Source organism: Euprymna scolopes, chromosome 10, assembly GCF_053919585.1.
Source record: "Euprymna scolopes isolate OS-2025 chromosome 10, ASM5391958v1, whole genome shotgun sequence".
Lineage (NCBI taxonomy): Eukaryota > Metazoa > Mollusca > Cephalopoda > Sepiida > Sepiolidae > Euprymna > Euprymna scolopes.
In genome coordinates this window covers 68,000,139-68,026,338 of record NC_136491.1, presented here as the reverse complement: position 1 = coordinate 68,026,338, position 26,200 = coordinate 68,000,139, and the positions used below count along the sequence as shown (strand labels likewise).

The 26,200-nt window shown below is 32.7% G+C and overlaps 1 protein-coding gene across 1 annotated transcript; it reads right to left on the bottom strand.

The window, feature by feature from the left end:
• Positions 1 to 11,854: 11,854 nt before the first annotated feature.
• Positions 11,855 to 25,985, bottom strand: LOC145286059 (uncharacterized). The gene is made up of 2 exons (XM_080134729.1): positions 25,692 to 25,985; positions 11,855 to 12,839 (listed from the first exon to the last, which is right to left on the bottom strand). Exons 1-2 carry the CDS (start codon positions 25,903 to 25,905, stop codon positions 12,091 to 12,093), a joined length of 963 nt encoding a protein of 320 aa, XP_079990855.1. The 5' UTR covers positions 25,906 to 25,985; the 3' UTR covers positions 11,855 to 12,090.
• Between the last annotated feature and the right edge of the window lie 215 nt (positions 25,986 to 26,200).

The following is a 26,200-nucleotide window of genomic DNA, read 5'->3' as shown; positions in this document are numbered from 1 at the left end:
ATTTTGAATGTGGTTGCGGTGCCAACTACTTGGGTCGAACGACATTAAGATTAGATGGAAGAATCCAACAACATGTACTCAGTAAAATTAGGAATGGAACTTACCTGCAACGGACGTTGTTACTAACACATACGGGTCCTCAATTACTGATCATTTACTTAAAAACCTGTCATGTGGAGTGAACTTTAGCACAGACTCTTTTTCTATTCTTAGTCATGCTCATTCACTATATCTTGGAGACTATTCACGTTCGACTTAGAAAACCTTCCCTTTGCAAGCAAAGGGAATGCCTCCTGGGTTTGAATGTGATTAATCTCTAGGGTATTCGATCATAACGCTGTTTTATTTTAATCGTTTTCCCACTTTTGTTTTTTTTTTCTCCCCGTAAATTAAATAAAATGCAATTTTAATCGCTTTTTCATTCTTTGTTTTAAAAATTCCCTCGATATAGCTTTGAGAAGCGAGGGTCGAAATCGTTCAGCTGGCTCCCCATTTCTCTTTCTTTCCTCTCCTGTCCCCACTTTTTGGAGAGAAGATTAAAGGAATATATATATATATATATATATATATATATATATATACACACAAATTTACTTTTAATCATGAATCATAAAAGCCTTCCCTTCCTAATTGCAATATTTCAATTTTGTATCCCTAAAAACATTATGAAATATATATATTAGTTGGAAAATTGTTTCCTGTAACAGTAAGGCAAACTTCTCATTCCTCTGAAATACTTGGGTACTAATCTGTAAATCTAACATTTAAAGGAGATTTACCCAAATATCAGATGATTGGTCTTGCCAGATTTGTGCGTTGGTATGGTTTGGGTATATGAGTTTCGATGACACCACAAATCTTTGGAAATTCACTTTCAAATTTGGTGCAAAACATTCCTTTAAATCATGCAACTTTGCTGCAACTGAAAATGACTTTGCCACATTTTGCTAACGTAACTACTGTATGTACACCTATTAAATACAGAAGATATAATTAACAAAAAGTTTATTCAAATACATGATATATATATATATATGCAAATTGAATAGTGTATACACATAATTTCTCACTGATCGTTAACATATTTAAAAAAAAATCATCTAAAATATAAATAAACATAGGAAAATTACAAAATTGTAATATCAACAGTTACAAAATTGTAACTTCTTTTAATACCTATATATATTACTGATAATGTGATACAACACAAATGAAAGCACAAACATTAATGCATACAAAGAAATTATAATTCTATTATAAATGAATAGTAACTCACAAGAAATTTTAAATAAGGGTAAATCTTTTGAATTAAGGTAAAATAAATAAATAAAAAAGAAAAAAAAACGAAAAAAAAAAAAAAAAAACGAACCAAGAGTAGCGCAGTTAATTTGTGGTATGTTTATTGTTAAAATGGTATATAAACATGATGGGTTTTAGTTAAAAAATGTATATAAAAAAAGAAAATTAGATACCAAACATAATACAATGCAAATTTACATAAAAGGTTAAAGATGCATTTAGGAACTGGAAAACAATAAAGACGAAACAAATGGAAACCATCTAACATCCGCATAATTCGTCTTTAAGAAAAAAATTTTTAAGGTTTTTCACTGATCGTTATTACAAAAATAAATCGTTCAATTACAATAAAAAACAGTGGATTGAGTCAGCTGTCGGTGGAAGAAAAATAGAAACAGAGTAAAGTCTCCATTTCTTATTTAAAAATAAAATAAAAACAATGCTACTTTCATCATAGCAGAAAACTGACATTACTGACATATCTTGTGCACATCGTTTTTTTTATATAAATAGACACGTATATGATTTTATTGCATTAAGGTCACATAACTTGATATCTTTCTCTCCATATATATAATAGATAATTCAGTGTTACAGAGTAAATAATTAGAGTACTCAACTGCTTGTGCAAAAGCTTATGTATATACTTTTGACAGGCACTATACTATTATTATAATCCTCAATTACTTTCTTTGGTATCATAGAAACTCAATCTGCAATGTTAAAGATAGCAAATGTCAGTGGTTTATCAGATAATATAATGAGAATGTGACTCATAAGGATAATTGTCTGTTCAAGGCATAGAATTATCATTATGAATCACAAAAACCGAAGGTACCAATGAATGATCATAAATTTTATTCATAATATATGTGTGTGTGTGTTTATTATAACTTTCTGAAGATGTTTGTCTAAATGAATGAAACCGGTCAATCTCTTGTTTATTTTTCTTTTTTTGTTTAATTTGTTTATCCCATTTTGTCTTCCACTGCATGCATATATGCCTTTTTCTTGGCTAAAATTCATGAATTTGTTTACATCTAAAAAATAAAAAAATAACCTAGAAATGTTAATATTTTCAGCAGTCCTTTGTTCTTTATATAAAAAAATGCATTATTAAATATAATAAAAACATTAATGAAGATGAAACCATTATGTAAAACTGTCTTAATATGCAAATTTTTCTATCAAATGACAAAACTGTTGTCATTTTTAATGTTAATTCCTTTATGTTAACAAAGTGTGTGTTTTAAGATCCATTTGGTTTCTTTTTTGCATGCATATGTGAATGGGAATTTAGTGTTTATTAAAATACATTCAATGTTACGGTTTGCAATGTTTCTAAATTTTTGAAATGAGGATTGATTATTCATATTATTTGGATTTTTTAGACTAATGTTCTCATCTTGAATGTTAGTTTCAATGTTTCAGTCACTGTAACTAACTTGACCTTCAAGTGTATCTTGTCAAACTTGGAAATCTTTCTGTTAAATGCAAGGACCCATGGCATAGTTGATAAAGTATTTGGTAAAATTCAGTTGTAAATGTGCGCAACACTCAAAATACAATTGGGAATTACTTAGGACTGTTATGGCTGATGGAATGTAGAGCATGCTATCCTGTGGATTAAATAAAGGGTTCCGTCCAAAATTCTGTGCAGATTTCTGAGTTTGACAAGATACACCTGAAGAAGGCCAATGTCGACCAAAATGTGAAAATAACACTCACTATGAGAATAGTAGAAAAGAATTAAAATAATATGGTTTGTTTGGTTTAAATATCTGGTTATTAGTGGATCTAAATTTAAAATGTAATTGTGTCTCACTATTCACTATTTAAACATTTTATACAAAAGATGTAATATATGACATTGAAAATATCACAACCAAGTTGCATATTGGTAGGAAATCTTTTGTTAGGTTAGGTCTATAGTTGTGTAGATGGCTAGAGAGAATATCTCAAAAAACAAAAAAAAACAAAAAATATTTTCTTAAATCAAATAGTAAAATATTATACAAATTACCAAGACTGCTTGATATGAAACATGCAAATCTTATTTTTCATTTGGACAATTCTTTGGACCAGAAAATAAAGTGACAGGAAAAATATTTGAATTTAAATAATTCTAATATCGTTATATAGTAGAATTCCCTATCCTATTGTACACTCATTTGAAACATCCAGTCATCAAAGACATTTTAAACCCAATTATCTCTTTTCATGATAGTGGATGATGGAAATATAAAAAAGGATGCACAAGGAAAATTCTGCTTCTTTTTTCCTGCTTAACCTTGTTTCGTACAGGAATAAGAATTCACAGTAAAACATTTTCTCGCAACACATTCTTTCCAGATTTTTTTTATATACATTGTAAACTATGTATGCATTTTTTTGGATACAATTCGAAAGCGTAGCCTCTCAGGTTTGTGATAAATGTTTGTTTTGTTTCATTCTAAGTGCTTGCATTAGCATAAGTAGTGAAGAGAGATGTTGCTCAAGCATTTGCAAACTTCTTTGGTAGATCAATTAGGTTTTTGAGGACCCCACAAAATAAGCGAAACAAAAAGGAAAAGATTCTGGTCAACCTTTGCACATGCACATGGCATCTGTAGACAAACTAAAGAAAACTGGGTTGTTTGGTTTTTCATCAAAAGGTCGATTTTTAATGTAAGGAAAGACTTATTTTTAAAAAAAGGGGGGGATATATTGAATATCTATTTATTTATTTATTTTTTATTAACAAAACTTTTTAATATACAAACTTAGAATAATTATTTTACATTTTAAAAGTAATATTTTTTGGTAGGCATTTTAATTTTTAAATACTTCCTCCCCATAAGTTGTTTGGTATTCTGGTACAAGCTTGATTATTAATATAGGGTATTAATATAGGGAAAATTTTATTTTAATAAAAAGAATGAGGGAATACTAAATATTTTTTTTTTTCATGTAGGATACAAAAGTTTTTAATAAATAAATGCTGAGAGAATGTCATTCTAAACCAGAGTGCCCATTTTGAGAAAACAGGATTTTCCCTACATTAAAAACCGACTTTAGAATCGAGAATTTAGGATGCTGATCTTTGACCAGTGAAAGAAAAATCCTTCTTGATTGAGACAATTTCTATTCATAATAAAATCACATCTTAAATACATAATTTTATTTACAAAACATTTTAACAAACAAAACATTTCAGAGATCAGTTTACAAACTTTTCATTGTTTCTGTAGGCAAACAAACACATAAAATAACAAAAAAAAAAAAAATTATTTACAGATCTTTTTAGAACTTTTATTTTTTATATAAAAAAAGCAAAACATTTTGCTATTTACTTGCCTCCCCACAATGGTAAACTTAGATACTAAGTAAGTTTTTAATGTAAGGAATAAAACCTATTTTCATTATTATTCAATTTTCACCCCAAACAAGGCACAGTGCCACTTTGAAGTAGGGGGCTACTATCGGGAACATGTTGCAGGGATATTATGAAGGGAGATGAGCAGCAAGATGTCTATTCACATTACACTTGAACTTCTGCATGTGTGGACTGTGAAGGGGTGGGAATTTCTGCATGTGTGATACTGTGAAGGGGTGGGATTTAGCTGGTTGTTGGGTTTGTCGGGGGTATTTACATTGAGGGGGCATACGTGCTTGTAGTGTGTCAGAGCATTCACCATTAAAATAATTGTAGAACAGGCAGCACCAAGGCTTGTGGGTTATAATGAAATATTTTTACACATATTCCATGAATGTTACATAAACATCATTGGCCATTGTTACCAAAACATACAGTTGCACCATGACATGTTTGGGTTCATCCTTTGGCTTCATATATATATATATATATATATATATATATATATATATATATATATATATATATATTGCTAATATTCATGCTTACAAAGATAACTTGAATTAAAAAAAAAAAAAAAAAAAAAAGATGGACTTGCATCATATAGATGTTCAGTTTTGATATTTTTGACAATTCTTATTTTGGCATTTTCAAGCAGGGCTACTGAATGTTTTATCCATTCATTTATGGATACAGTGTTTTCCAAAATCAACAGACACACATCTTTGAAAAATGGTTCTATCGGTTTGTTACAATATTTAAAAATTTTTTTTTAAATACCTCGTCCAAGGATGGAGTACTACTGCCACATCTGGGCAGGAGCTGCTAAAAACAGCCTATCCTGCCTTGACAGTACAAAATAGGCTTTGTGGCTTAGTGGGGGATGCCCTTTTCTCTTCCCTGCAACCTCTCTCCCACATGAGAAACGTTGCGAGCCTGTCTTAATTTATCATTACTTCCATGGCAAATGCTCGTCTGAGCTCCAATCTCTGGTCCGCCTTGCCAATTTTTCATGATAAGCACTCATCTAGCTGAAACCACTGTCAAAAATTTTCCCCACTCTTTATCTGTGCCTAAATCAAAACGTAGATTCCATGAACAAAGCTTCTTTCTTAGAAGTGCACGCTTGTGGAACTGTTCCGTTTGCCTGTTTCCCACCTGACTACAACCTGGATGTCTTCAAGCCCAACATAAACAAATTCCTGATGAACCACCCCCCTTAAGTAAGACACTTTATCAAATCTCCAATACTAACATATAGTACACGCAATAACCCTTATCCCGGAGTGACTTCCGGGTCTTGATAAGTGGTGACTACCTTGTAAAAAAAATTTTTTTGCTTAAATGTAGTATCCGTTAAACTGAGGTAATCTTAATTTTGTACCAATTAGGAGTGCCTCATTTTGTGGAGCTGGATTTTCTCTGACCTTCTGTCCAATCTGCTCCAATGGGGATGTCATATTTTTGTTTTTTATAATCTTTTTTTATTTTTAATTAAAAGTGTATTATTTCATAAATTTCTAAGATCGGTTTTTAATTTAGGGAAAATCCACTTCCTCCTAAAATGAAACACTGGTTAGGAACAAAAATTAAAATAGCCTTAGTCTGGAAGGATTTCTCTGAGGGCAGGAAAGATAAAATTAAAGATTGTAAATAAAACTATATATTTAAAATGTGATTTTATTTTGCATAAAAATTGCCTTGGTTTAAAAGGATTTCTCCTTCCCTGTTGAGGACAGGAAAAATCAACGTCTTAAATTCTCAATTCTAATGTTGCTTTTCAATAGAGATAAACCTGTTCCCCCCAAATGGTTCACTCTAGATTGGAACAACAGGACTGCTGTGTTTATTTATTAAAATATTTTCCATCCTACATTAATGTTCCCTCCACCCTTTTAAGATAAAACTTTCCCTATATTAACAATTTATCTTGTGATCAAAGTTTTGTTTAAATAGTTTTAAAAGTTTTGTAAATAAAAACAAAAAAAAAGCTGCACCCTATACTAAAAATAAATATTTAATGTAGCTCCTTTTTTTTTTTTTTTTAAATAAATTTCCCCAACAAGACCTTGTGACAAACAAAAAATTTGTTTTCTTATGTTTGTTCACAGATGCCATGTGCAAAAGTCAACCAGTGTGGATGGGAAGCTGTTTCCTTAGTTTTGCTTATTTTCTGAAGTCCTTAAAACCTAATTAACCACGTTCAGTTACAATTGTATATTAAAATTAATGCAGACTTTGTCACTGTTTGAGCATTATTTCAAAGTCTGTAATACATTTAAAGTCAATGTGTGTAATGCAGGTTTTTAATTTTTTACGAATATTTACATTTGGAAAAAAAAAAAAAAAAATATTTTCATGATTTTCACATCAAACATCTTGAGTAATATTAACATTACAAGTAGATTTTTTCTTTTTAACTAATTGTTATTTTATCAGCTTGTGTGAAAAGAGTAGTATAAAGGAAGCTCAAAATCGTTTGGATTATGTAAATATCATCAGTAATGACAAAGTTATAAGATTTTAAAATCTTAAAATTCATGTTTTTCTGGACATTTTTCTTTAATAATCCTTTTTAAAAATGGGTCAATTACAGACCATATCATTTCAAGAAATCCAGTAATTTATTCACCATTTATTTTTTTAAGCTATTCTTATGAAACTTATTACTCTTATGTGCACTTTCTGATTATGCAGTCTGATTTTATGTATTTTTTTAGCCATGAATTATAAATGTGTAAATTTAAAAGTTCTTAAAACTGGCACATTATATCATACAGATTGTTACATATTTCAATACATTTTTAAGTCACAACAGAATCTGTATAACAGTAATCACATTAATATCTGTTTTAACAAAAAATTGTATAGCTTCGGAATAAAACCATCGAGTTCATCAGCATGATAAAATTTGTAACCATAGCATTGCTATCCAGAGGCTAACCCCCCCTCCCCAAACGGTTAAATGCTTGAAAAAAAAAAAAAAAAAGGTTCATCATCTTCCATATTGCATAGATATTAAAAATATGATGAATAGGAATTAATACAAATAGTTGTATTTGTTATTTTGTTTTTAAATAAAAGAGAGTGCATGTAAACACAATGTTTTATTTAAAAATCGTATAGAGGTTTTATGATATTAAAACAAAAGGTGAAGAAACGTCATAGTTTCATTAAAAAAATGTATAATTGCATTTTTTATTCATAATTCATTGATTTTTGAAATAATTAAAATTTGAACGAGTAATTAGAAATACCAAGAGAACAGAAACAAGATTTTATCAGCCGCATAGTAAATGTTAAGAAAAAAAAAAAAACCCTATTTATTTGCTTCCCAATAAGTTAAACACAAGATCATTTTTCATATGGAGAAATCCAACTTTCCAAAAAGAGGAACTGGATTGAGACAAAATACTAAATTGCCTCAATCTAGAAGGATTGCATCATTAAAAAAAAGTCAGTTCATTATTTTTTCACAATAAACTTTGAAAAAAATTTGAACAAATTTTTTTCAAATTGTCAAACTAAAAAAGTAGTTTAACAAAAAAAAAAATTAGTTAATAACATGAAAGTATTTTGTATTTTTGGGAAGGGAATACCAATTTGCTATGCAGCTTAGTGAAATTAATGTTTGCTATTCAGCTAGAGACTTGTTGAATTCAACAAAACAAGGTTTTAAAGAAATTTCTGCATCATTAAAAGCAATCAAATTTTTACATATAAAATAATTTTGAAAATCATTTATGAAACTTAATGATGTACATCAATATACTTCATTAATTTCAAAATATTCTTAATTAACTTTGATTGGTTAGGGCTTTGGTTCTAGTGGTCCCAAAAACCCACATCACATAGCACTATAACTAGTCATCTAGGTTTAAATAGCTTGTGAAATCTCAGCAATATCAAAGCAAATCTGAAAATTTAAATCAGAATGTAAGGCATGAAAAAAAAAAAAAAAGTTCCCTTTCTGGTTAAGTTTTTTTTTTTCATTTTTAACTTCAAGTATTAAAAATGTTTAATGCATAAAGACACATGAAATTAAATATCGTTGGAATGCTTATTCTATTCTCTTTCCAGCTATATATTATTTTAAAATTACCACACAAATAAGAGATATGGCTTGTTTAAGGTGTGAAATTTTCCTGAAATCCAATGAAAAGTCATTATTGGCTTTCAATGCTGGTAATATACAGAAGTATTATATACAAATAACATTCTATCATTCCAAGGTTGCACGTGATTTTGTGACTTATTTATAACTAACCTGAGTACCCGACGTTGCCTGGGTGTCTGGAGGTGTGTGTTGAGCAAAAAGTGGTAGTAGGTAAGCAGGCTTGAACCCATACCATGAAGGAGAAAAAGAATGCGAGAAAAAGAGGATAGTGAATTCAATGAGTTGGTAATTAACTTTTGCCCGGGTGGAGGATAATGGCACAAAATAAAAATATAGGATGAAATTAAAAAAAAAAAAAAAGATAGACGGAGAAGTGGGATTGAACTCGAAAATGTAAGGTAATTAGTCATCCTCGCTAATCATTAGGCCAAAGAGGATAGTGACTTGAATGAGTTGCTAATTAAGTTAAGAATCATAGGAGTCACCATGCATGCGCAGAAATGAATGTTGCTTTTAAAACTGGCCAGGGGTCAGGTAAGCTTGCCGCTTTCTGTCGGTATTTATTTGTTTTACCACAAAAACAAAATGTGACAATTTGCTTAAAAATAAAATTTTCTCAGTATAGAAAGGTTTCCCCCTCCATTGATCAAGAACTAATTTCATTTTAAGAACGGATACTGCACCTCAGCCACTAGGCCGTAGAGCTGTTGGTTGTGTTCGAATAGTTTCGCATTATTATACGAAAAAGCCAAACAAACAGCCAAGACAACGGCGCAGTTGGAATTTTGTTTAACTCGATCAAAAAAAAAAAAAAAAAAAAAAAAAAAGATAGAGATGATGTCCATTTGTGATGACCTGGGAAGTATGCAAAAATTTCTTGCGGAATCTGACCGACCCGAGAAGCCCGATTTGAAAAGCCTTTCGTGGACATGCACAAACGTTCGCGCCCATCTTGCCCTTTATATAATAGACTAGCAGGGGTGCCTGACATGGCCCGGGTGTTTGTAGGTGTGTGTTGACCAAAAAAAAACAACAAAAAAAAAACAAACATGGTAGTAGGCATGCAGGCTCGAACCCGTACCGCGAAGGAGGAAAAGAACATGAAAAAAAAAAAAGAGTTGGCAATTAACTTTTGCCCGAGTGGAGGATACTGGCACAAAAATGAAACAAAAAAAAATAAAGATAGAGAGAGGTGGAATCGAACTTTAAAATGTAGGGTAATTAGTCATCATCGTTAACCACTATGCCAAAGAGGACAGTGAATTCATTGAGTTGGTAATTAAGCTAAGAATCATAAGAGTCGGTGCAGAAATGAAAGCTGCTTTTAAACCTGGCTGATGGCCAGTTAAGCTTCCTACTTTCTGTTGTGGCATTTATTTGTTTCTCCATGAAAGCAAATTAGACACAAGATTGTTGATAATGTGGGGGAAAACCAGCTCCCCCAAAAAAGGGGGAACTCTGGTAGTGTCCAAATGAATAGCAACTGTCTGATATGAAGGGTTTCCCCCAACATTGATCAAACCTAATTGCCTTCAACACGTGCTGGCCAGGAAGACCAGGCGGACGCCTTTGTTTTGATCAGTTTTGCTTTATACGAGAAAGGCAAAAACACTGGAAACTAGGTATTTTTTTCAAACTCGATCAAATAAAAGATAGAGACAATGTCCGTGTGCAAAATCAGAGATATTACAATCTAGGAAGTATAAGGAAACTTCTCCATGAATTTAACTAACGTGAGAAGGCCGACGCAAAAAGCCTTTCTTGGATATTCACAAACGCTTGTGCCCATTTTGCCTTTTATATAATAGACTAGCGGAGGTGCCCGGCATTGCCCGAGTGTTTGGAGCAAAAAAAATAGGCAGGCTCGAATCCGCGATGTGAAGGCAGAAAAGAAAGTGAAAGAAAAGCTGACATCTTACCGCTATGCTACAACGTAAGAAGAAGTGAAAGCATTTAAATTTATTGATTTCAATCAAAAAGTTGACGAGTTCATGCAGGTGCAGAAATGAAGGTCTGGCTGCAGGCCAGTTAAGTTTCTGCTTTTTTCCGTTCCCCACGATGTTGGAGAAAACCAGCTCCCTCCAAAAAGAGTGAGCTCTTGCAGTGTCTAAATGAATTAGCAATTGTCCGTTATGAAGGGTTTTCCCCACATTGATCAAACCTAATTGCCTTTCTGGACGTCCTAGCCGGAAAACCAAGCAGTTCGATTTGCTTCAATCAGTTTCACTTTATATGAAAAAGAGAAACAAACACGAGGAACCAGGGATTTTTGAAAAAGTCGATCAAAATAAAGTTAGAGACGACGTCCATTCTCGAATCGTAAATATTATAATCTAGGAAGTATAAGGAAAGTTCTAAATAAATGTAACGGAGTTGAGATCCCCCTCCCCCTGAAAAAAAGCCTTTCTTGAACATACAAAAACTTGCGTGGTCATTTTGCCTTTTATATATATATATAGATAATATATAAACCTAGCAAATAGTTATTCCAGTATATTTGGTTAGTTAATAAAACTCACCTAACAGTTTTGCACCACTTATGTTTCCTTAAAAAGTACAAGATATATCAAGATGCTATTAACCTTATGTTTAGAATCCTCATTCCAATTTTGTTTAAAATTTATTACATGATTTTTATTCCAGAAGAATATCACAATCTTTGGGCTTAAGATTAAGAGATTTAAAAAAAGTTAAAATTTAAGAAATCTTGCTTTAACTGGTATCTAATAACTCTGCATAAAATTTCATGAAAAAGTACTTCAAATTAAATTAAAAGAGCTTACCCTATGCAAGCATATATATATATATATATATGACAAACAAACCCATAGTATATATTAAATTATTTTAAACAAACCACAACTAACAATGAGTTAATCATTCTCACCTGATGATTATGAAATTGGGAAAATATAGATAATATATGGTATGTATAATATCATTGTTATATGTACACTATAAAAATATTAAGTATGTTAAAAATATAATATAATAGAATATATATTTATATATACATATTTATACACACACGTGTATGACAAAATTATCATTGTAATGCATTATTTGAAAATGGAATTATGCTGTTTTTTCAGTCAATAAATTTTAAGCTCAATATTTTTCTTTTTTAAAGAAATCACAGCAATTTCTTTGGAGTGAATTTATGGCATTCATTTATGATTTGTGATCAAAGTTTTCATAGAAGCAATTTTTTTCCATTTGATTCAGCTTTGAGCATCAGAACAATTGCATACATGATTGCCTCCCTTGTTTTTTACTGCTACTGATCAAATTTACTAGAGTCAAATGATGCACTATAATACTAAAATTTGACAGCATATTTGTCAAGCCAATCAAGGAATTGTTTATTCCATTTGAAAGCAATATCAAAAATCATCATCACATCATCTTCCGCACAATGTGCATTGACTTTCGCGTCAGTAAATTCTCGTTTATAGATTTCAGTCAGTTTATAAGAAAGTCTTGTGCTTTTAGGAGAATTTATCTCTGTTGCATTTTCAAGCAGATCCAGTTCAAAATTTGGGTCTTGATTTGATTCATGGCTGTTATTAACTGGAGTGGCAGTTGTTACTGTCGTATCAGCATTAATATCTCCAGGATTTGCATTAGAAAATGTTTTTGGTATTTTGGTATCATTAGGCCAGAGTTTCCTTTTAACTGCCTGACTACCTCTTGATATTTTGTCACGGCGAGACAACGAAACAGGCTTCTTAGATGGATTTGAAGCAACAGGAGCACTGTTTTGCCTTGGAGGTGTATGAAGTTGAAAGAGGGCACATTTTGATGTAGATGAAGCTTGATATCTGGTATGTAAATATCTTGTTTGTTCAATCGACTGGAAAGCAAGAAGTGTGTCCGCACAGAGAAGATCTGGCAAAAGGTCCATCTTGTTCTGAAGAAGTTGATGCTGCAGTAGTTCAAAGTCGAATTGACATCCATTGTGAGCTAAGAGGCACACAGGTTTTTTGAGCCGAGAAAGAAACTTGTTGATCAGTTCAATTGTTTCTGAATCAAAGTTTGCTTGATCTTCTAAAGCATCATTGTATAATCCTGAATGAAAGAAACAGAAAGAAAATGGTCATTTTTTGATAAATAAAAAGGTTTTAGATTGCATTAAAATAGGCTTCTTAATTTTTAAGATGAGTATTGAGAATTTTTGTTCTCATCTTACAATGTTTCAGTCGATGTAACTTCCAACCTTCTTCAGGTGTATCTTGTCAAACTCAGGAATCTGCACAGATTTTCAAACGAAATCCATGGGGTTAGCATGCTTGTGTTCTGTCAGCCATGACTGTGTAGAAATCTAAGTAAATTTACGTTTTTTTGTTTTTTTTTGTACTTAAGACTTCTATTTCAATCATTACTGACAGCGAGAGCATGCTACCCCCGTGGATTAAATAAAAGGTTCTGTTAGAAATTCTGTGCAGATTCTGGAGTTTGATAAGATATACCTGAAGAAGGTTGGTTACATTGGTGTTAAAATAATTCGGTTTAACTTGCTGAATAAAGTTCATTTATACATGTACTAAGCATAGTTTTTTTGTTAAGTTTAACATTTGCAAATGTGTTTTAATGAGAAAAAATATTGATTCAAACAAGAAAAGATTTATGCATAACAAATGGAGACAAAAAAAAAAAAGGATATTTATGAAAAATGTTCATTTTTATGGTAGACATCGGTAAATTTATGCTACATCTTTAGTATGGTGTCAGAAAATGAGAATAAGGAGGCCTCCTGAGCTTTGCTGAAATGATCCATTCTTTGGAAAACATGTTGCTTGAAGAAAGCCTAAAAGTCTGGTCTTAAAATTCACTAGTGCTGCTAGACCAAAAATCACTATTTTATTATTAAAGATGCCTTATTCTTTGATTCCACTCGTATTGTTTTGTTGAATTTGTTCTTCAGGTTTCTGGTAAAGAATTGTGGTTTTTGCTTTCAGTTTCAAATTCGAAGACTGGAATGTCTTTCTGGTTGATTTAATTTTAAATATTTTAACTTTTATTTTAATGAAGTTTTGTTTCTTTTTCTTCGTTTATTAAATGGGAAATTGGTAATCTTGACACATCAGCTTCCTTTTTTACATAAACCCGAGTCAAACAGGCATTTTTCTTCTACCGCTGTTTATAAAGAAAGTCACTCATTTTGATATGACTATTTTCATTTATTTTACTTTAGAAAAAAAAAAAATGCCTGTTGTAATTTACTTTGAAATTCCAATTATTAAAAAAAAAAAAAAAAATTTTAATTCAATAAATGTTCAGATAACTTATTTTGTGTTAGGGTTTAATTTAATGTTTTGTTTCATTTTTAGCAAGAAAACAAAGAAAAAACAATGGTTGTAAAATTTAGCAAAGAAAAATCTCTTATGGCACGGTTATTGAAATTCTCAATAAAAATATTGCTTAATTTGATCAAGAACCTTTTTTGTTTTATAGAGGAAAATCAAATTTTAGTGAGACCTATCATCTTGGCAATTTCTAGCTACGATGAGAGAGGCACCAGGGGAGATAACTCCATATTCTTGAATTTTGCCAAAATGCATTTTATTAATAAATTTTGAAATGATCTTTAAAAAAAAAAAAAAAAAAAACACACACACACAATGAAAAAATGAATACCTAAAGTTATTCCAAACTAAAAATAATCTCATAAAATTTTGGGAAACTTCAAGAATTAGATGGAGTTAACTCCTCTGTCGCCCCTCCCCCCTTCCTCGTAATTGGAAATTGCCAAGATGGCTCCGTCACGATCGATCTCACTAAAATTTGATTGTCCTCTGTAAGAAGAAAAAAAAAGTACATTATAGAGATTTTTCTTTATCTTCGCTTTTTAATGTTGTTGCTAAACTGCACAAGCAACCCAAAAAAGTCACGCAAAAAACTAAGTTTTGGAAAAGTTCTCTGAAAAACTAAAACCTTCTCAAATTGTATCCCCCCCCCCTCACCCCAGGTGGACGTCTTCAAAAATGAAAAAAAATTTTTTTATTAGGTTGATGCAAAAACAATATCGTTTTCTCATATATTACTTTTATATATAATTTCTTAATTCATTGATATATATAGCCATATTATATATCATTTTGAAGCACGTTTTTCGATCTATCGAATTGTGTTATTCGTTACCATTCTCAATCTTTTCATCCATTTTTTTTGCAGACTTTTCGACAACATGAACAAAATTAAAATCTGCATGATTTTCTTATTCCAGTTCAAACTAGGCTAAAAGGCTGCCAAGGCAGTTCGTAATATCAATGATATGTTTGGTCCAGGAACCTCTACCGAACATGTGGCACAACGATGGTTCAAGAAATTTTGCAATAGTCTCAAAGATGAAAACATTCATGGCCAGTCGTCTGTAGTTGATAACAAACATTTGAAAGCCTTAATTGAAGCCGATCCTCTCAAAACCACACAAGAAGTTGCTGTTGAACTAGAGGTCGACCACTCAAGTCGTTCGCTATATAAAGCAAATAGGGAAATAAAAAAAGTTGGATGAATGAGTACTGCATGAATTGAACGATAAAAAAAATCATTGTTTTAAAGGGGCTTCTACGCTCCTTCTGTGCAACAAAAACAACTCATTTCTTGAGTGGATTGTGATGTGTGATGAGAAGTGGATCCTCTACGACAACTGGCAATGTTTGGCGCAACGGTTGGATGTCAGAAGCTCCACAACACTTCCTAAAGCTGAAATCGCACAAAAAAAAAAAAAAAAAAAAATGGTTATGGGGACTGTGTGGTGGTCTGTGGTCGGTCTCATCCATCACAGCTTCTTCAATTCGGATAAAACAATTACGGCAGAGAAGTACTGCCGACAAATTGACGAAATGCACCAGAAGCTCCAACATATGTGCTCGAGATTGGTCAATATGTAGGGACCAATTTTCCTTCATGATAACACTCGGCTGCATGTTGCTCAACTGACCCTGCAGAAGCTGAACGGATTGGGCTACAAGACTCTGCCTCATCTGCCATATTCACCGAACCTCTCGTCCACCGATCATCACATTTTCAGCATCTCAACATCTTCCTGCGCAAAAAATGCTTCAAAAGCCAAGATGATGTTTTATCAGCCTTTATGACTGCATCTCTTCCAGAACTCTGGATTTCTATGCTACTGGGATAAATAAACTTGTTTATCGTTGGCAAAAATGTGTCGATTCTAATGGTTCTTATTTCGATTAATAAAGTTTATTATGAAAGGAGTCTTTTGAAGTTAAACGTTAAAAAACGTTGCACCAACCTAATACTCAAAAACTAAAATACACAAGTGCAATTTCTTAAAAAATAAAAAAGAGAAGAAAAGGTACTTATACAGAATACAGACTGTGCTGAAATAACTTTTAGAAATCCATTCTTAATATGGAGAGGGGGGGACATTTTGTAACTAATTTGTACTTTCATTCACTCAATTTAATAAACAAAATATGGTGTTTAATTCTCTCTCAATGTAAGAACTTAGACACCAGGGTCAGAAAGTGAGATTGAGAAGTTAGCCCTCCCCCCTCTTCCCCCGAGGAGGGGTACTCTGATCTTCAAAAAGTGCATGAAGGCGCCCCGTCGGCATTCTCTGATAACGGCGCCACAAGCGATTAGTAATAAACTAACCCCCTTCTCAAAGAGAAAAAGGCAAGGCCTAAGAAGGTGGATCTCCTAGAACTGCACAGAACAAAGCTCCCACTGCAAAATCAGCAGAGACTGTATACCAGTGTTGCCAATTCAGTGGTTTTCCTGCTAAATCTGGAGATTTCGTTTGTAATCTAATGGGTAAAATTTTGATCTAGCGGCTAAACGGGTTTTTTCTAGAAAATCTGAAGACCCACAAACCCGCAATTTAAGATTAAAAAAATAAAGAAAAGCGCTTGAAAATACTTTAAAACATCAAGTAAACTTATTCAGGCAGGTAGAAAGCAGCATTTATTGCTTTTTGTACGATTATATGACTTTTTCTTTCTTTTTTTTTTTTCTTTTTAAAAACACCATTTTTTTTTTTTTCAGTTAACCATTCTTAAACTCAGTATAAAATCGATTTTTCTATGTACTTTTTATTGGAGGGGGGGGGGGTTCCAGCCTCTATAGATAAAAATATGATCTAAGCACTCCCTTAATATAAAAGTATTTATTCACTTGGTAAAAGTGTAGAAAAGTTAACAGTCGAAAATTAAAAAACAGCAAAAAATTTAGAAAAATAGTAAAATTTAATTATCTACCAACATGTATACTTTTAATGTGCTAAAACGTTTTTCTAACTTCAATATATATTGTTCAAAGTGGTTTTACACACCAAATTAAAAACAAAATAAACAAATGGCCACATATCGCTTAACGGGTAGGGAGGCTTAATTTTTGAAAAGTTGTAAACAAATGACTTATTCTTAGCACTAGCCCTAAGTTTGAGTTGCACTCCCAAATTTAAGAGTTAGTGGTAGTCAGATTTTTTTTATATACAATTTATTAAAAATGAAGTCCTGAATGGTTAAGTGACAAGCAATCAATTATTTGTCGTAAAGGCGGCTAGTAAATAAAAAGAATGTAAACACAATTTCAGCATGTATAAAAGACACTTAATTTTACTGCGTTTGATATGAGGTATTTGTTGATTTTTGGAATCGTTTACAATTTCTCGACTGTTAATGATTCTACACTTTAACAAAGAGCCAACATTCATGATTTTACTTATTTTGACAAACCTTTTTCAACATTTATTATTATATTTGTCAGCATGAACCAACTTTTTTAAAATGCAGCCTATATTAACACTTCAACAAAGTTTATTATTTGAGTAAACATTAAAAATAGAAACAAAGTTTTCCACATGTGGAAAAAGAATTGACTTGCCTTCCTACGATAGCAAAGTTAGACACAAGGTCAGTTTTTAATGTAGTGAAAATCCCACTACCGACAAAAAGAGGCATTCGGAATTGGGACAACTTTTTTTCACGTTTTACATTCTCAATTTCTCTTTCATTGATCAAGGACAGAAAAGATAAAGAATAGTATCAGAACATATACTATACTTAAATGCTAATTTTATTGGAAAAGTAAAAAATAATACATGTAAGCTAAAAATAAAAAGACATTGTAAAATTGGCAAATATTTAAATCATAATTTTTTTTATTTTTAAAATATTCAGAGCAGACAAGAATGATGGTGGCAAGGAAAAGTGCTACTCAATTTAATGTAAAGTAACATCCTTATTTCCAAGGCTTTTTTACCGGTTTAGGATTCAACATGTTTAGCAATTTTTTTTTTTTTGCTATGGGAGATAACTTTGCATGATTTACTTTTTAAGATGATTTCATGTGGTTTTATGACATTGCGAGTCAGACATAGGATTAGAAAAGACATTAAAGATTAGTTATCTGTCTCCAAAAGTTAGGATGTCCTAAAAGTGAGGGATCATTTTAATATCCCCCCCCACTTTAAATTCTAAAATATTTTTTTCAAAATATTCACACGCAATCGCCTAAAAAAGTTGAATCTCATTTTTGAAGGGGAATAATTATCTCAGATAACTATTCCCCTTCAAAGAATGAGATTTATAAAATAAATTCATTTATTTATAAATTTATTTATAAAATAAATTATATCTAAATTTATTTTTTTAATTAACAAACTACTACTTAATGTTTTCCCTTTATAGTCTCAAAGATTTTTGTTTTGTTCTATTTTTCCCCATTTAATCATTTGTGCCATTTTTCCCTATCCTCCTCAATTTCCCCTTCGGAATGGTTCTAAAATCTATCAATTACTTCACGTATAAATGTGGTGCCTGCGTTTTGCGGGATTTCGTTTTTAATTTTTCTGGGTTTGTATTACTATGCACATAGATTTGAAAAAGTTGTTAAAAAACAAACAAATGTTATCAAAAGCAAGAGAAGTTACTTTTCTACCTAACCGAATATAGGTCAGCCTATGTCACGGTAACATATATTGAGCAAGTATTTTGTATAGTTTTTTTATTTTTAATTTATTTTCCCAAACTTACTGTGTTCAAGTCTGGCGTCATTTTTAATTTTCCAATACATTAGTAAACACTATTTTTCGAGCTGAATAAACATGTTACATTAAAATAAAAACACTGAAAAATAATTCAGTTAAAGTAGAAAAGTAACTTATCTTGCCTTCGATAACATTTATATATTTGTTTTTTGACAACTTTTTCGAATCTATGTGTATAGTAATACAAACCGATTTTTCTGATATTCGAGGAATTTATTTTTCAATATTGATAAATATTTAGGTACGCCATTATCGTAATGTTTAATTTGTAATATATTAAAATTGAATTTTTGGTACTTGTACAGTTTAGCCAAGACATTAAAAAATGAAAATATCGAAAAAAGGTTATATTGTATGTATCTGTTTTGGACTGAAGATCCCCGAAAATAAAATTTCATTTAATTTGATCGAGTAGTTTTCTGGGGGTTTTTTTACAGCGGAAAAACACGTTCTTATGAGAGCGCATTGAAGTCAGCCATTGTGAAATTTGCCGAACACGCCAAGGGGAGATAACTATGTAAAGCACTGATACTTCCTCCCCATCTTTAATGCTAGCTTTTCTTCCTAAAAATCGAACCCTTTGCTCGGTATCATAACAAATTGTTTTTTTCGCTGTAAAATAAAAACTACTTGATGAAATTAAGTGACATTTTTTTTTGGAGAACTTCGTTCTATAACGGATACATGCAATATAACTTTTTTTTTTTTTTTTTTTTTTTTTCGATATTTTCATTTTTTAATGTCTTGACTAAACTGTACAAGCACAGAATTTTTTTTATTAAACACTGATTTTATGAGTTGTTTCTTGCAAAAACAAAATATACTCTCTCCCAAAAAACAGATAAAACTTACTGATAAAATTTGAAAACCGTTTCAATATAATTCCAAAAATATATAATGAGTGAAAAAAAAAACAAAAAAAAAAACACGGAATATTTTTGCATATTCATTATAATTTTATGTAGGGTAGGAAGTTAAAATACAATGTTTTCCGGGGATGGGGGGGGGGGCTTTTTTGGTTTCGAATGAGCAGTTTCTGAAAATTTCAGATGGCAAAAGTTAAAAATCTAGCAATTTTATAGAGATTTCTTTCCCTTATCTAGCGAGTTTTTTTAAATCTCAGTTGGCAATAGTGGAAAAGACACCTTCCTTTCTAAATGGCCGAAAGGATGTGAACAAACAGAGCATTAAAAACTACATAAGACGAAAAGCTTTCTTATTTGAAACATTCCTACGCGATGTGATTGGACGCGAACGTATCATGTAAGAAAAACACTACTGAAGGCAATGAAACGGCACAAAATAGTCCCAAGATCTAGGGGTTCATACTATGCAAACGGGAAATTTGTGGTGAGTTTGATTATCAGATTCATTATCAGCGACCTCGAATACCACTATAAAACCAGATTAGAATAATCAGTGTTCTGTTGTAGCGTAAGGTAACATTTATCAAATTATTTATGTTACCCTAAGGCCGAAATAAAACCCGAAAAATTGTATTTTTTCGTTTTTTTATTAGACTAAATGTACAACAATGGCGGCCGCCAATCTTGTTTGAAATTTTGGCCTTTCTAATATTGAGAAAACTTGAAGCACTTACCTGCGACTCTCAGGAAGAGTGGCAGCAGAAATCTTTTGTGTGGGTGATGACTCTTTTTATATTGGTAGTTTTTACGTTTAACTTATTTGATTGGCTAACTGGATTATAAGAAGGATGGAGTGAACTGAATTTTGGTTGTGATTTCAGTTTGGGATTGGAGTTGAAGGAAATTGAATCGTTACCCTTATTACCAGACCAACAAGGTTCTACAATTTTTAACTAGTCAGAGATCGCAACAAACCATTGTTGCAAAATCCTTGTTAACCTCTACCTTTCAGTGGAGAAAGTTTCCACATGATGCAACACTGATCTGCAGACCTTGTGCATATTTTTTTTTTCCTTCTGTTATTTTTTATTATGGCCGTGGAACAAATGTCTTCCCTTGAGGATTCCTTAGGAATGCAAGAAAAAAACGGATCACCTTCTTGAGGCCCTTTTGGATACGGAGGAAAGATATTTATCAGATACACATTAGAAAAATTAAAGAAAAGAGTCGCAGTGGATGCGTGTGCCTTGAAGAACACCACAGACAACATAAACGAGTGGCTATCTAAAGTGGACCAAGTTCAGGAAAACTTGGTTAATTCCTTCCTAGAGATAGGGTGGCACTGCATGCTTATGATCTTGTCGAATTCAAAGAGGAAGTGGAAACAGATTTACAAAACTTAACCGCAGAGGTTCACAAGAATGATTCTCCTCTTCCCATCATGCTCCCAAATGCAATGCAGCCATCTCAAGTTGACACCTCTATGTTCAGGCCTAAGGTCAAATGCCCTAGTTTTGATGGCCTGGACTTAGAGAAGAAATTTGCATTGAGAAATTTTCTCACTAGGTTTGACTATTGCACTTTGGGATTAAAATAAAAGAGAGAAAAATTAACCTACCTCAAGACTTGCATTACGGGACGTTCGTTTCGGCTAATCCATCATCTTGAGGAGACATCCAATAATTATGATGCCACGATAAAAATTCTTAAGGATAATTATTGGGATTTTTTTTTTTTTTACACAGTGGTCACCACTTATCAAGGCCCGGAAGCCACTCAGGGATAAGGGTTATTGCAAGTACATTACGTTAGTGTGGAGATTTGATTGAGTTTACTTACTCAATGTGATTGAGTTTACTTATGGAGGGGGCGGTTCATTAGGAATTTGTTAACGTTGGACTTGAACATACCCAAGTTGTAGTCAGATGGGAAGCAGGCGGACGGAACAGAGTTCCACAGGTGTGCAGTTCTAAGAAAGAAGCTTTGTTCATGGAATCCACGTTTTGATTTAGGCACAGATGAAGAGTGGGGGAAAATGAAGAGGCCATTAGAGAGGAGATATTCTCTACTCTATTACTTTCTACCTGAGGCAGGTATGATATTGAATACCTTAAGAACTATTTGTCTCAGGTTAAATACGAGTTGTCAGAGTTGGACTCTATGTTGGGATATGGATTTATGGAAAGAAATTCAGGCAGAGGGGCATTAGCAGCCCATATACTGTTCCAAAGACTGACCAACCGTCTTAAGGAAGAATTAGTGAGGTCGGTAGGGGCACCACATCCATCTTTAACTTCTATTTTAGATACTGGCATCAGGATCTTAAAATCCTGAAAGGCTACACTCCCAGAAGCAAACCAGAGAGATTTGGATTATGGTAGCTCTCGTAGATACATTCATCCAGACAGAAAAACGGAGACAACAACACCAACATTGGAGAACTTCCATATCCAGGAGAGGCATAAAACCTGCAACCTTTGCTTGATGGATGATCGTCTGGTATGTTACCGTTATACGACCATCATCTTCGGCTTTAACGCAAGCCCTTCTATATTGAACTGCATATTGAAGTATCATGCGTCTAGATTTCCAGTTGATGAATGCACCAAACTGTTGAATTCAAATTTTTATGTTGACAATATTGTCAGTACAAACAATTCAGAAGGTGTGTTGAGAAAACTATATCAGCAAGTAAAGGAAAGATTGAAGAAAGGAGGATTTGATCTTCGATCATGTAACACCAATTGCCCAAAGCTACAGGAATTGATGATGAAGGATGAGACTTTGACAACTCACAGTTGTCCTTGGGAAAAGGTTCTGGGTGACACATATGACCCAGGGTCTGACTCCATCAGCCTAGTTCAGCAAACTTGTGACTCCAACTTAGCAACAAAACGTCAAATACTACCAGCTGCATCCAGTGTGTTTGACCCATTATCTTTATGTCTCCCAGTCACCATTCAAAGTCGCATATTGGTGGGAGAAATGTGGAAGGCTAATATTGATTGGGACGATTCCATTCCGAAGGAAATGCAGGAAAGGTGGAGATTACTAGCTAGTGATTTGTTGGCTCTTCATTCGTTATCCTTTAGAAGACAGGTACTTGAGAGAGATACTGCAGCGGATTTGTACATATTCACAGATGCCTCAAAAAAGGCATATGGGTTTTCTGTGTATGCAGTTCAGGGAGGTATATCTTCTCTGATTTTTTCTAAGGCAAAGGTGGCACCATTAAAAGCTAAAACCTTGCCAACGCTGGAACTATTAGCTGTCTTTTTGGCAATTAAATGTCTTAGTAATATTTTGAGAGCCTACCAAGGAACGAAATTTGGAAGTTTGTATTTGGCTGTAGATGCCCAAATTGTACTCACTTGGCTGATGTCCAAGCAGACGAGCCATAAGAACATTTTCACAAAGAATCGCCCCATATTCACGTGCTTGGAAATCAGGGCGGTACATTTAGAACTGGTTGAGGACATGACAGTGCACACATTTATACTGGCCTTCATCAGGTTTTCAAACATGTGGGGCTTGCCTTCTCACATATATAGTGACAATACAAAGTCATTTCTTGCTGGAGTTAGTTTACTAAATGTGATAACTGGTTCCATTTTAGATGCGTTGGGATCAGTGCAGCTCCACCAGATGAAAAGGATTGGGTTTGTCACCACTGCTAGTGCTCTGGTTATCAAGAATGAGGAATATGTATATTGAGAAGGCTTTACAAAATCAATAACAATTTATTTTGTTTTCTGTTGAGTGGGAGTGCATTGATAAAAACTTGAAGCACTTACCTGCGACTCTCAGGAAGAGTGGCAGCAGAAATCTTTTGTGTGGGTGATGACTCTTTTTATATTGGTAGTTGTTACGTTTAACTTATTTGACTGGATTATATAAGAAGGATGGAGTGAACTGAATTTTGGTTGTGATTTCAGTTTGGGATTGGAGTTGAAGGAAATTGAATCGTTACCCTTATTACCAGACCGACAAGGTTCTACAATTTTTACCAAGTCAGAGGTCGCAACAAACCATTGTTGCAAAATCCTTGTTAACCTCTACCTTTCAGTGAAGAAAGTTTCCAGATTGACCTTTTTGAGGCTAAATTTGACCTTTTTACGCTCTTGCATGGACCATGGTTCCACGCTGAAATACACATTTGCCTTTACTCTTTTATTGGCAGTTTTGCAGTTAAGTCCCGGCAAAGTTCGCCAACTCTAGAAGGGTCACATCAGTATTTTACACCGTCAAATCACGAATATTACGAATTATTAGTTTTAAAATAAAAATTAAAGTTTTAAAATGAAAAAAAATATGTAATTAATATTTAATAAACTGTGGAGGGATTCTGGTCATATGTGAAAAGGAAGATGAGGATGGTAGCGACTAATTTCATGAAAAATATATAGGCCTCTATAGATTTTGACAAACGCCGTTTGTACAGACACCTGTGGCGGGGTCTACAAAATGTTCCGAATGGTTAACTGTGCCATACGAACTAATATTAAACTGTTAGGTGAAAGAATGGTTCGTTGTTCATTCACGTATGTAAAGTCAAAACAAATACACATGCCCCCTAACTTCCGATTCTGTGTCAGAGGGAGCGTTACTTTCAGTGTCATATGCGTGTGGGTCGTCCACCATGTTTTTTTTTTTAGCGATTTTTGAAAAGTGGCAGGATTGTCAACCTCCGCCCATTAGGGGTCATTTCGAGTTAAAAGTTTATTTACTGCACCCATCTGAAGTAGAGAAAATCATGATTAAGATGTGTATGTCTCGTGTAAATAACTAACGATGAATATCTAATATGGCTGACCAGACGGCCGGGTAATCAAAGTCAGATCGAGCGTACCGGAAAACGTAAAATATAGAATAGTTACAAAACACTCTCCCCTCCCCATGTTAAGAACGGCTTTTTAAATAACATTATTTCAACACGGATCAATAAATGCACTGCACTACTAATAATTCGTAATATTCGTGATTTGACGGTGTGACCGTCAAATCACGAATATTACCGTCAAATCACGAATATTACGAATATACTGATGTGACCCTTCTAAGAGTTGTCGAACTTTGCCGGGACTTGAGTGCAAAACTGCCCTGTTATCTATTTGGAGTTTTGTGTTTTTAGTGCAGAGAGTGATCCGGACGTAAATAATAACGTTATTATTTTAAAAGCCATTCTTAACATGGGAAGGGGAGAGTGTTTTGTACCTATTCTATACTTCAACCTTACAATTGAATAAAAAAAAACAAAAAAAAAAAAACATTAATAAAACTTTAATTAAAGTTGGAAATACGATTTAAAAAAATAGCACGGATCACTCTTTACACTAGCACCTTTAAAGCTTTTATTCGGTTCGAAAAATAACTACTTCGTAAATTAAACCGATAACTATACGACCGACGTCAATGTCTCAAAAGTAAAAAATAAACAAAATACTTAGAAATCCATTTTATATTCACATTCAAACCAAAAAGTTTTAAATCAGCACTCATAAAATTCTACATGTAAACACCCTGAAAAATGTAAGAAGAAAATCCTTTTTCTTTTAGAATTTAGAATAGGGGATAAGTTTTGCATATAAATTTAAACGAGTACACATTCTCGGAATATTCTGGGGTTTTAGGGCAAGTAACCTCTTTTTTTTTCTTTTTGATTATAGAAAATAAATTTTGCGATTTTTGTGAGGGTATGTTTTTATGCGATGACACGTGGTTTTACGATCTTGCCAATCGAAGTTTTTAGTTAACGTTTTTTTTTTTTTTTTTTTTTTTTTTTAAAATAATATCGTTCGTATTCTGCATAAGTACCATAGAAATTAATGCATTCAACAATGGTAAAGCAAAGTTTGAAGAATTAAGTTAGCAAAAATAAGTAAATAAATAAAATAAAAATAAATAAAAAGTCGCGGCGGCCAAGTTGTGAAATGAAGTAGATATATGACAGAATTCGCAACGATTCGGTTGTGGTATTTATTTATTTAAATATTTTGTTTATTATCGATTTAAAAAAAGGAAAATAGATCTTACCAGTAATGCAGGAAGTGTTTAATGGAATCGGTTTGTTTGGGTAAAAAGCCAAGCGAAGAGAATTCAAAACACGAGGTTTTTCTGGTGTCAGAAACTGTGATCGACCAATGGCGAGCATAAATAGTTCAATAATGCGAGGATATTTGGAACCTTCTCCTTTCAAGCCGGTAGTTTCTAGATCCAAGAAAACCAACGTGTTTATTTCCCTACTCATGGTTGGATAAAAGATATAGGATATTTACTCCGGTTAATATGGCCGCCATTAAAACTAAACAAAAGGGAGGTAAAAAAGCAACATTCCAGTTTGACCGAGGCCACCGAGAGGAAGGAGAAGACCTGTTAACTGAAAATGCCTGCAGGCAATGTAGGTAAGGTTTGTCAGACTGTCAAACTATACGAGGGCCATTTGTAAAAGAGCAATAAAACATTCTTTCAAAGAAAAAAGAACACAGTTCAATTAATACTGAAACTGAACTTTATTCAATATAAAATATAAATATTATGTAAAA